At 38.8% G+C, this 13,030-nt stretch overlaps 1 protein-coding gene across 2 annotated transcripts in view; it reads right to left on the bottom strand.

Moving 5' to 3' along the window:
- wdr35 (WD repeat domain 35) overlaps window positions 1-13,030 on the bottom strand; it is a 115,020-nt gene that overhangs the window by 68,341 nt on the left and 33,649 nt on the right. For both annotated transcript variants that reach the window (XM_043676517.2, XM_043676508.2), the window contains 2 exons: window positions 2,274-2,418; window positions 1,014-1,083 (listed from right to left, as the gene is read on the bottom strand). In XM_043676517.2, the coding sequence (XP_043532452.1) occupies window positions 1,014-1,083; window positions 2,274-2,418 (215 nt within the window). The remainder of the gene's footprint in view (window positions 1-1,013; window positions 1,084-2,273; window positions 2,419-13,030) is intronic.

A 13,030-nucleotide genomic window follows, 5' to 3' on the forward strand; every position in this document is an offset into this window, starting at 1 on the left:
TCTACCTTCTGTCAATAGGAGTTGGCATCAGCAAAACACTAGCCTCATCACATCATCACACATCTTGAACCAACATATCTAGTTCAGCACCTCACTCTTCTACTCGTTTCTGAACTATTCACTCAAGGTTTTAGAAATCTAACTTATGTGCACATAAGTAAACCTCCAAACAATCCAACAATCACAGAACTCAAAAATGAAACTAAAAGCATATCTTTCCCTTCCTCATAAACCCAATATAGGGATACAAACTAAACATAAACCATTCATTGTTCTTCCTCTGTGGAACTCAAGCTCCCAAATACCAATCACCTTCAGCAAACCACCTCATTTCTTAGAGTCCAAACTTATGGCAATTCAATCCTCATGTTCAAAAACCAGGCAAATGAATTTCATTTTTTGAAGTATTCAACCAACACAAAGTTCTCCAACTATATGCTCTCATAAGGTGACTCCTGGATACAGAATTTTGAAAATACAGATCTCCAATCTGACATATATTCTTTTTTCTATGTCCTTATGAGTAGAACATACATAACAGTTATGCAAGCACATGATGTCAAGGGGATTACTCAATTTAAGATCCTTAACCCATAAGACCATAAGAAGTCGGAGGTGTAGTCGGCCATTTGGCCCACTGAATCTGTTCCACCATTCAATTTCTATCTTATAATCCTCAATTCCACTTTCCTGCCTTTTAAAAATGCACTGATCTTCAAGAGCTGGCTTTGCTCATTCTCAGTTAGCTGTCAGATTTACAAGCTGTCAAAATTTCAACAAGGCTCCCAAATGCACTGCAAAAGTCCAGTTTAACTATGATAATAAAGTACCTTCCCCCGAAAGAAATGGGTCATAGGAACATTAAGTAAAAGTATGAGTGGTAAACAGACATATTACTTATGTGTTTTACAAACTTTTTCAATCTCTCAATGACATTCTAGCATTCTCCCAGAAACAAGTCAGCAACACAAACAAGGTGCAGTTATTTCATCAAATACAAAAGCAACAATTACCGACAAAGTTTTGCTGAAATCCACAGTACTGTCTCCTGCAACTGATGATTCATCATCAACGTGATAAATTCTGTTTGTATGAGAAAGAAAAAATCAAGTTTCTTTGTTAGAAATTTTCTTTCAAAAATTAAGGATGCCAGAGTATCCACAGTGCAAATATTAGTTTATAAACAACAAAAAACATAAGCATTATTCTATAATTAAATTTAAAGAGAATTAACACACGAATGATTTTGTCATAATCAATTACTGGCTATTAAGATTCCAATGAGACAGAAAATTAAGATGTCATCCTAAAAGCGGCACGGTGGCACAGTGGTTAGCACTGCTGCCTCGCAGCGCCAGAGACCCGGGTTCAATTCCCGCCTCAGGCGACTGACTGTGTGGAGTTTGCACATTCTCCCCGTGTCTGCGTGGGTTTCCTCCGGGTGCTCCGGTTTCCTCCCACAGTCCAAAGATGTGCAGGTCAGGTGAATTGGCCATGCTAAATTGCCCGTAGTGGTAGGTAAGGGGTAGATGTGTAGGGGTATGGGTGGGTTGCGCTTCGGCGGGTCGGTGTGGACTTGTTGGGCCGAAGGGCCTGTTTCCACACTGTAAAGTAATCTAATCTAATCTAATCTAATCTAAAAAGCCGTTGTCAAATTCCATTTCACAAGATAAATTCAGACTTTTATTGAAAACTAACCTCCAAATACAAAGTACAATTCTCTACATCACACGCTGAGGGAGACAGTGATGAAACCATGTGCATGTTGGCACAGCAGACAGTAGGAAGAAACAGAAAAGGAAAATACCTATCTTACATCAGGTAATTTTACACATTTCATCCAAATAAATGGAATTAAAAATTCACTTTGAAGCTTGTCTTCATTGCTGTAAAGACAACAAAGAACAGTGGCTACCTGCATAGTAGGATCATAATTCTTTAACTAAAGCATTTTGCACAAGACATTAAAGTGAATTTTAAAAAGAAAGTAACTGTTCTACTAAAGGCAACAACTCATGTTACATTTTCACAGGAGTCGTCAATCCTCCAAGAGGTGCTTGTTTGTGCATGAGTCTATATAGTGAATGCCAGCACAGAAATCAATCATAGGGAGATTTATGACCAAATCCAGCCTGCCCTTAATCAACATTTATTTGCATACAGAGGTACCAGCCAGCAATCAAGAAAAGGAACTGTGGCTGATGCTAACATTGTCTGACACATCCTTCTGTAAAGCTAACTTTGTTGTATCGCTAAAAATTGATAACACTAACCTTTCCCGCCCCTCCTTCCTTGTTCGTGCGACCTGGTTGATTTCCATTGCTGTGAGTTTCTTGGCGACACGATATTGCCAGATGTAAAATGCTTCCTTAGAAGCCACAATTACATGTGTTTTTGTCATAGCTATAAACAGTGGATCTAAAGCAAAAATAATAGTGTTATTATAAGACAGTTTAAAAGTCAATTAGAAATTAACTTTGGCAATAATACCATTATAAATCCAATGTAGCCAGCACCGTTGTGTTTCACTGTGCCTTATATTTGTTGAATCTTGTGTACTTAAAAAATCATTAACAAATTTTTGTTTGAAGATTTACACTTGCAAGGTGTGTGTGTGTGCGTGTGTATTACTTTCATGAAGGTTAGTTTCATATCTCTGTACAGTTCATACCTTCTATAAATAATCGTTACATCTTTGCAATAAACTAGCTCATTAGATGTTACTTAAAGAACCTGGTTGACTAGTTTCTGATGCTCCATTTTATATATGTCTGAAATGAACTCATTATCTCCATTTTAAAAATTCAAACTTTGTTGTGAACAATGGGAGAGTGGAACAAGGATTCAACTCTGTCCCTCCTAAGTCAGTCATAACAATAAGAAAAAATAAATTAATGAAAAAATACGCTCATGATACATTCCAATACAATACCAAACAAAGTCATGTTTGGATCATTTTTTCTTTAACAAGAATCGCTTAACATAATGAAATAATGGCTGCTCTTTATTAATCATGAATTAAGGTTTTGTTCCCATTATACATCAGCTTGACTTAGTTGTCTGCATTCTTGGTTTGGAACGATTCAACAATATGTCAGAACTAGAGCATAAATTCTAAACTGAGAGATACTGCATTGTTAGAAAGTTCCACTCTACGTATCCATGAGAACAATTTAAGTATCAGAGTGTCTGACAGTGTCTGGTCAACAATCCTGCTCCAAAAAATATGGCACAGTAGATAAGGGGAACAAGTCAAATAGTCAAGGCAGACAAGAGCTTGGCAGAGAACAAAGCAAGACTGATAATTAAACTGCATTTACTGCAATGCAAGAGGCCTGACAGGTAAGGCAGATTAACTTAGGGCATGGTTAGGAATATGGGACGAGGATTTGATTTATTATTGTCAGATGTACCTAGGTACAGTGAAAAGTTTTGCTTTGTATGCAGTACAAGTAGATCATACCATACAAAGTGCATAGGGTAATAGGACAGAGCGAAGATATTACAGCTGCAAAGAAGGTTCACAGATAGTGAAAGCAACATTAAATTTAAAAATTATCATTTCATAGCTATTACAGAAAGATGGCTCAGGGATGGACAGGACCGGCAGCTCAACGTTCGGGAGTATAGGTGCTATAGGAAGGATAGAAAGGAAGTGGTGCTTTTGGTTAGGGATAACTTACAACTGTAGAGAGGATATTTTTGAGAGATCGTCAAGTGAAGTTACATGGGCAGAACGGAGAAATAAGAAAAGGATGATTACCTTGTTGGGACTGTATTATAAGCCCCCCAATAGTCAAAGGAAAATTGAGAAGCAAATATATAAGGACATCTCAGATACCTGTAAGAAAAACAGGGCTGAAATGGTAGGGGAGTTTAACTTTCCAAACATAGACTGGGACTGTCATAGTGTTAAGGGCTTGAGTGGGGAGGAATTTGTTACGTTTGTACAAGAAAACTTTCTTATTCAATATGTAGATATACCTATTAGAGAAAGGGCAACAATTGACCTTCTGTTGGGAAATAAGGCTGGGCAATTGTCTGAGGTGTCAGCGGGGGAGTACTTTGGGGCAAGTGATCATAATTCTATTAGTTTTAAAATAGTTAAGGAAAAGGATAGAATTGATGAAAAAGTTAAAGCTCTAAATTGGAGAAAGGCCAATTTTGACAGTAATAGGAACTTTCAAAAATTGATTGAGGGAGGCTATTCACAGGTAAGGGGACAGTTAGGAAGTGGGAGGCCTTTAAATATGAGAGAATGAGATTTCAGAGACAGTATGTTTCCGTTAGTGTGAAGGGCAAGCATGTTAGGTGTAGAAAATGCTGGATGACTACAGAAGTTCAGGCTCTGGTTAAGCAAAAGAAGGAGGTATATGTCAGGTATAGACAGCTGGGATCGAACGAGTCCCTAGAGGAGTATAACAGCAACAGAAGTATACTTAAGAGGGAAATCAAGAGGGCAAAAGGGGTCATGAGATAGCTCTGGCAAGGAGTTCAGGAAAATTCAAAGAGATTCTATGAGTACATTAAGGGCAAAAGAGTAACTAGGGAGAGAATAGGGTCCTTAAAGATCAATGTGGCAATCTACGTGTGGAACCACAGAAGATGGGTGAGATACTAAACAAATATTTCACATCAGTATTTATTGTGCAGAAGGATATGGAAGCTATGGAGCTTGGAGAAATAAATAGCAATATCTATAAGAGAGTACATATTACAGAACAAGGGGTGCTGAAGGTCTTAAAATGTATCAAGGTAGATAAATCCCCAGGAAGTGATCAGGTGTTCCCCAGAACTTTGTGGGAAGTTAAGGAAGAGATTGGTGGGCCCTTTGTGAGATATTTGTATTATTGACAGCCATGGGTGAGGTGCCAGAAGACTGGAGGTTGGCTAATGTGGTGCCATTATTTAAGGAAAAGCCAGGGAACTATAGAAGTGGTGGGTAAGTTATTGGAAAGGATTCTGAGCTACAGGATTTACATGCATTTGGAAAGGCAAGGAATAATAAAGGTTAATCAATAGTGTTGACAATATGGTGCTGGGAAAGCACAGCAGGTCAGGCAGCATCAGAGGAACAGGAGAATTGATGTTTCGGATATAAGCCCTTCATCAGGACTGATTAGGGATAGTCAATATGGCTTTTTACTTCCTCTAATTGGTTGCTTATTTGTCCATCACCATTCACAATTAGGTGCTGCATGCTGTAGAACTTTACTGTGTTGGTTGTTGATTGCTTTGTTCTGTCCATAGGATGCTGCTTCCGCTTGTTTATATTAATGTAGCCATGAGATGAAGGTTCACTAGGTTGGTATTTCATTTCGAGTTTTGCGTCGTGACTCTCTGAGACAGGATCTTTTGAAACATACAGAATACTGAATAGCCTGGACAGAGTAGATGTTGAGAACATTGGTAGGAGAGACTAGGGCCCCAGGGCACAGCCTTTGAGTAAAGAGAAGACCTTGTAGAACAGAGAGTGATGAAATTATGGAATTCATTGCCACAAAAGACTGTGGAGGCCAGGTCATTGAGTATATTTAAGACTGAGATAAACAGATTCTTGACTATCACGGAAATCAATGGTTACAGGGAGAAGGCGGGAAAATGGGGTTGAGAAACTTATCAGCCATGATTGAATGGTGGAGTAGACACGACCGGCTGATTGGCCTCACTTCTGCTCCTATGTCTTATGGTAATATGGCTTCAACAAGAGATAAATTGGTTAAACTAATGAGTATTTTTTCTCTGGTGTTGGTTCCCTCACTACTTTTCATAAGTCTGCCTGGAATCTATGTCTTTCAAGAATCAACCAGATTAGTCATTAGTGTTGCATCAAGCCAATTTTGGTGATGGGTATTGAAATCTCCCACAAAGGAACAATGGGGCTCAGTACAAATATATCAGAAAAAAAAGCATTAGGCTTTATTTGTAGAGGGGGAGAATTGAAGATTAATGCTGAAAAAATACATTTTTTACCAAGTTTCTCACCTTGCATTCATTAGGTTAATTCACAAGAATCCTGGCTCATTACCATATCCAAAGGCGAATGAAAGTTGGATCAATGAAGCATTTTCTGAGCACCCACCAGCTTTCCCAGTTTAGTAATTGCCACCATCATTCTTATTCTTTGTAATCTAACAAAATCATCCCCCTCCACCCCCACCCATCAATGTCTATTGATTGCCAGCATTCGTGTTTTGATCTTATAAACCAAAGAAAAATTGTACGATTTATTTCTTGAATTGACTGGCACAGGCAACGATACCCAATCCTATAAATGAATGAAAAACAAAAAGGTTCATCAATAAAAAATACAACATCTGATCATTTTTGATAACAAGGGCTTATCCTTTTGATTACTGGGTGAGTGCTGTCCCTTTCCTGCCTATTCTCATGCTTCTCAGTGCTGACTCCTGACAGTAGCAGGTAAAACACTGACAACGATGTTAATGAAAGATTCCTAGGATCAGAGACCAGAACTTTGTATATAAGGCCTATACAAAGAACTGCCTCAGGCTCTTGAAATTCTGCTGAAAAGAAGGCATATCAGTGATGTATGCATGCTTTCAGGTTTTTTTAAAGACATGGCAATACTTGACAATGTGTCACCTTTCCACTGAACTGGACTTGCATGTCACTAAATAATCCAGCATTCAAGCTTAGTGCTATTATTTCCATAAATACTCAAAATATTGCATGTGAGATTTACTTCGTACAATGGATGGAATTTTCACCTCCCTGGCATTGCATGGGCAATGGACAAAATGTTGGAAAAATATAGCAAGAATGAAAAAAAATTAGAATCCTGACATAGGGAAAAAAAATTCAATTTTTTCCTATAAGCTCTAAACAATAACTTTAGAATCTCGCTATTGAGTATGACTTCCTTATTTCCATGTAATTGTATCCTAGCAAACTCTCAATTAGCCTCATTTCCATGCTACTTCCAATTTTCCTTTCATTTCTTGGAGCCCAGGGGAAGTGGGTGAGGAGGAAGCAACAGAGAACAGAGGAGAGGTGAGAATGTCTCAAAGGTCACTAATGCTCTGGCCTCTCTGTAGGTGGGTGTGTAGGGTCAACAGGCCATGGGAATTCACAAAGCCATAGGCTCCAAGGATAACTTGAGAACACTAATGATGATGAAGAACAGTTGCAGAAATGGAACTGGGTGCCTGAAAGGTCACAGAAACCACAAGGACAGCGGTGCAAAGGAAACAATCCTGCAGTCGCCGCCTGAGGTGCATATCACTCACAAGAACATAAAGTTGAAACCTTGCCATCTTATGTCCAAAATCAACTGTGTAATAGCCACACAAAACATTCATTCCCTCTCCAATAAATGCTGACCCATCCAATAAAGCCCATTTCCCATGAATTAGTAAGAAGTACTGAAATGAACCTCCCTGGGAAGATCACGTTACATTGTCTTAAAGCATTACATGACACGAAACAAGATAGAGGAGACATTTAACATCATCAACAACACCCTCACAGGCATAAAGTTCACCAAGGAGAAAGAAACTGACAACAAACTCGCATTTCTGAATGTCACAGTAGAAAGAAAGGACAACGGAGAACTACAAACCTGCGTATACAGAAAACTGACAAACACTGACCAAATACTCAACTGCACTAGCAACCATCACAACACACACAAACGAAGCTGTATCAGAACACTATTCCAATGAGCCACCACACGCTGCAGCACAGACAAGCTACGCAAAACAGAGGAGAACCACCTATACGACGTATTCAAGAAGAACGGATACTCAAAAAACACAGTCCGCAGATTCCTCAAGAACAAACTACGACAAGCAGACCAAACACAACCAGAAGCTGTAACCACCTTACCATACATCAAAGAAGTTTCAGAAATGACAGCCAGACTACTGAGACCCCTCGGAATCCTAGTAGCACACAAACCCACCGACACTCTCAAACAAAAACTAACAAACTTAAAAGACCCAGTACAACCCATGGACAAAACCAACGTCATCTACAAAATTCCATGCAAAGACTGCCACAAACACTACGTAGGACAAACAGGAAGAAAGTTAGCCACCAGGATACGTGAACACCAGCTAGCCACAAAAAGACACGACCCTTTCTCCCTCGTAGCCCTACACACAGATGAAAAAAAACCACCATTCTGACTGGGACAACACATCTATCCTGGGACAGGCTAAGCAAAGACATGCCAGAGAATTCCTAGAGGCCTGGCACTCCAACCACAACGCCATAAACAAACACATAGATCTAGATGCCATTTATCAATCCCTCAGAAAACGAACAGGAAATGACATCACCACAAACCCCAGGAACCCCATCCAGGAGAAAGATATAAATAGAAAGCAGGAGACAACAGCTTCACTTCACTTGGAGGTCACCACTGATGATGTTACCTAGCTAGGTAATGAAATGTCTTCGTTGTGATTGATGTCAGTGCTCAGGAGTACCTTGAATGAAATGAAGTTCTCTTTGTGACATTTCCCAGGGATCATCTGCTCATGCACTGGTTGGCCCTGTTGACCTAGAAGACTTGAGCAGTCATCCCCAACAGAATGTTGGCCAAAATGACCCAGGTCTACTGAAAGTGCCTGTTCATATAAAAGCTGACCAGCCGAAACTGGAAATTCTGAAGGCTCTGCGATCACAAGAAGGGGGATACTTCTGGACAGTTCTGAGAAGAAGCTTCTAAGGAGATTCTGCATGTGGTTCCTCCTCCCTATGAGCAGCAATCTGTCTCGCTGAGACGAGGAGCCACCTGGAATAAGGTTGAAGTCCCTGGCCCCTTTTGTCTTTGCATCGATGCAGAGTTTCTATGGCCAAGCAATCAAGTTCAAATCCACATGCATATTCAACAGATACTTAGTGTGCCGGACCTCAATTACTATGGCAGTCACCAACCTCTCCATGGAGACAGCCAGATGCAGACATGCTGGAGCCAGTACTGTACTGTTACCATTGGTAGACTTCGCCGTCCTTCAATCCAGCTTATCAACTGCCTGGGACAAACCAGTGTGTTATTATGTGCTTATCTGTGTATTTAAACAAAGAAATTAATGGGTGAAACCATGAGATTGTCTTCTGCCTGGAAATGAGCAGGTCTCCAGCAATTTTCCAAATGCCACAGACACTGGTAGACATGTGTCAGTGATGTGCTCACCATAGTCTTCCCTCGTCTAATCTATATTGAGTACCCACTGAGGTGGAAGTCTCTGAGCTGGTGATGAGTGCAGGTCAAGTCATAGAGTCAGAAGGGCTTATGCCAGAAACGTTGACTCTGCTGGTCCTCAGATGCTGCCTGACCTGCTGTGCTTTTCCAATGCCACACTTTTCGACTCTGACTCTCCAGTATCTGCAGTCCTCACTTTGTCATAGAATCAAAGAGTCATACAGTACAGAAATAGACCCTTTGGTCCAAGTCGTCCATGCCAATCAAGTAACCTAAACTGAACAAGTCCAATTTGGCAGTTCATTCCATACATGCACCATCCTCCGTGTGAAGAAGTTGATCCTTCAGTCCCTTTTAAATCTTTCCCCTCTCACCTTAAACCATTCACCCTTTAATTTTGGACTCACCTAACCTTGGAAAAAGCCCTTGGCTATTCACTTTATCTATGCCCTTCAAGATTTTATAAACCTCTATATTCATTGAGGGTTCAGTGACTTTCTCCTCAGAAGTGAAAGGGCTAGTGGGATAAAAAGGTTGTGAATATTAAGAATGACCTAACATCAGTGTTAATGGGACAACGGCACATCACAAGAATGCTTATTGGGTTGGTTGGACATTGAGATTTTCCCATGCCAACATGAGCAAGTTGTGAAGTTCTCCGCCAGTTCGAGAATTTTCTCTTCATAGGGAGTTAAGAGGCAGGTGTCTGCCACCACCTTTCTCAGTCCGCATGAAAATACTTAACTGTCTTCCTGCAATGCTAGGTGTTCATGTAAACCCAGGGCAAACCACTAACCATGGCCACTATTCAGTCTGGCTCCGTCTGGTACAATGGCCTTTCTACAGCAGTCAGCACATAAAAGAATGACCCTCTTGCCCACCATTTCACCACCAGCATCTACAAGACCCTGTCCATGAAATAGGGACAAAGCATTGGTTTCTGAATCAGTCTTCAGCAATAACAGTGGAGCACCACAATGTGATGAGCAGTTCCTGGCTTACAGTGTTTGAAATGGTGTGCAGCTGTGTTTTTAAGTATGGAAGCAGCAGTATTAACAATTCCACCTCTCATTCTGGACAATTACACGAGAAGTGCATTAGAGAGCCTGGTTGCATACTTGATTAGATAAGTGTCTCAAGACTGCATGAGAAAGATCACTGCAAGCCATGGTAGATGGCTCCTTCAACAAAAAACTCAGCTCAAAATGGTACATTCAGCTCTATATTTTTCAACATCTACAAATGTTGACATTTTAATAATGAAGTCTAACATCTTTCCTGAATCACAAACTACATCTCAAGGTCAGCTCTCACAGGTGCCAATATATGTTTCATGTAGAATCTGAATTACATTCTCCATCAAACATGTGATATAACATATTCATCACAGTTACACACTCACTGCAGCAAAGCAAGTTCAGAGCCAGACATTAAATATTTAAAGTGTGATGAAGGATGTGAAAGACATTTATAGCTCAAGAATGTATTAAACATTGAGACATCATGTAAACATCAAAACAAATTTCAAAAAACCTTTGTAAAATTTGTTTTTGCACTGAATTAAGTTTGAAAACAATATTTAATTAATGCTGCAAAAATTCAAAACTTACAAAAGATCCCAATTCAATCCATCACTACAAAGACCAAACCATAAATAGAGAGCTCTTCAAGGCCCACAGATCCACACGGAGATGTTGAAAACTTAGAAATACTACTACAAATAGGTTACAAAATTCTTGCAATTTTTGTAAAAGTGGTGAATAGGTTAGTAACAAATTGAATAGAAAGTTTGTGTGAGAAGTTAAATTCAAAGAAAGGTCCCTAGATTTGAGTCAGTTTATAAAGGTTCTTTAAGAAATTCAGGGTTGGGAGAAATTGCTGTCTGTGTGCTTTATAAGCTGTTTTAAATGCTGGCAGTATCTCATTTGTTCAAGAGTTAACTGACATTTTTAAGTTTCTTATAAACGTGGTTTTCAATATTACGAATTAAAATTAATCATTTTAATTCTTACATAATAATCTATACTTTTTTTCTGGGCAAATCCAAAATGTAATTCAAAATATTAAACCTACATAAAAAGGTAAAATCTTTTTATGAATTTATGAAATTAAAGGTTTAATAATCTAAACATAAAGAACATTAGTTATGGCCAATTCTTTCACCATAATAAAATAGCAAATGAATAATAAAGTCAGACTGTTAACGCTTTTGGGTTTACATTCAGATACTTTAAATCTGTCATCACATAATAAAGTTTTCTTGCCAATTAATGTAGAGTGCCTGTGAACTTTAAAAAAAAAATTATTGAGATACTTTCCAGCTTTCTGGACACCAAGTATGTCTGAATGGAGAAGCTGGCTAGACTTCAAAGCACAGAGGATGAGAACTCCAAACTCTTACACCATTTTATTTCCAGCATTATGTCAGCTAAACACATTAAATTTTCTCAACATCCTACTGCTCTTGTGTATGGAAGGTTTACCACACTGAAAAAGAATTTTGCAGGATGTCACTGAGACAGAAAAAGAGAAGAATACTTGGCTTCTTCTGATGAAAGGTTTCACTGTTAAAACAGGCTAGCGAGACAACATAACTCATTCAGAAGCAAGACTAAAAACCTCAACCTACATATTTACTCTTCAATCAAGTTAAAGGTATTCATTACTGAAATATCTATACCTAAGTAGTGCTTTGGATAAATGACAGTAATGACTAGCACCAAACAAAGACCCAACCGCCTAGCAAGGTCAATGAAACAGTGAAATTAAGTATGTGACAGACAATAAGACGGTAATAATACATAAGTATCAATGCATTGTTTAATTTCTCTCGGTCAAATCTAAACATTCAAATCCTTAATATTCTCAAATATACATGATTAGGAATAATAGATACATAACACGCAAAGGAAAATAGTGTCAGTCTAATTACTGTCACACTAAATACCGAGAAATTTGCAAAGGTTGAAACTCTTCACTTTGTATAAATTAGGAAAATAATTTCTTTCCACATCCTTCCACTCTGGGAATTACAGGATTAGCAGACAGGTATTCAGAACACAAAACATTCTAGAACCATTTTTAACATGTTAACTGAACCTTTATTTTAGTCATCTACTTTTTCATGGTAATGCACAGCCATCACACTATAGAAAACAAATCTCTCAATTGAAAAAACACTCAGTTGTGAGATTTCTGTTACTTTATATGTATAAGCAGTTCAAGTAACCTTTTAGTTACTTTCCTATCAAGGTTTTTAATTGTGACTTGAACCAAATAAAATATCAGATATTAATAGTTCACTGATAATTTTACCATTTTCTAGTAGGTTATAAAGGTGAACAAATTCTACAAAACAATACTCTGTTTCTGTGCTGTGACCTCTCCCAAACAGGTTCCTCCAAGATCAGTTGCTAATTTCACTGTTTGTTAATTTTCCCAGATACACTCCGATGTCCAGCGATACATGAATTCAAATAGCAAAGGCAATAACTGCGCAGGTTCACTGCTGTGCCAGTTAGCAATATAGGTTTCTTTCTCTCTCTCTCTCTCTCTCTCTCCTGCACTGCCTGACCATGTGCTACCTTTGTTTGCTCCTCTCCCTTTTAAAAGTGCTGTTGCTGTGACTTTTTTTTTCCAAAGTTCCAAAACAATGCCACAGCATATAAAACAATAATTGCTGCTCCTGCAATTCAAGGAAATCACCTCCAACACCGAAAATTCCCTAAAACAGGAGCAGCTGTTACAGCCAGAAATTTTCCCTGTCCTCCATCTTGGATTCGTTCAGCCTTTTCTCCTTCCTATCCTTTCTATCAGAAAGATGTTGTGAAACTTGAAAGGGTTCAGAAAAGATTTACA

Source organism: Chiloscyllium plagiosum, unplaced genomic scaffold (genome assembly GCF_037043375.1).
Source record: "Chiloscyllium plagiosum isolate Xiang-an unplaced genomic scaffold, Cpla_swu_hap1 HiC_scaffold_3, whole genome shotgun sequence".
Lineage (NCBI taxonomy): Eukaryota > Metazoa > Chordata > Chondrichthyes > Orectolobiformes > Hemiscylliidae > Chiloscyllium > Chiloscyllium plagiosum.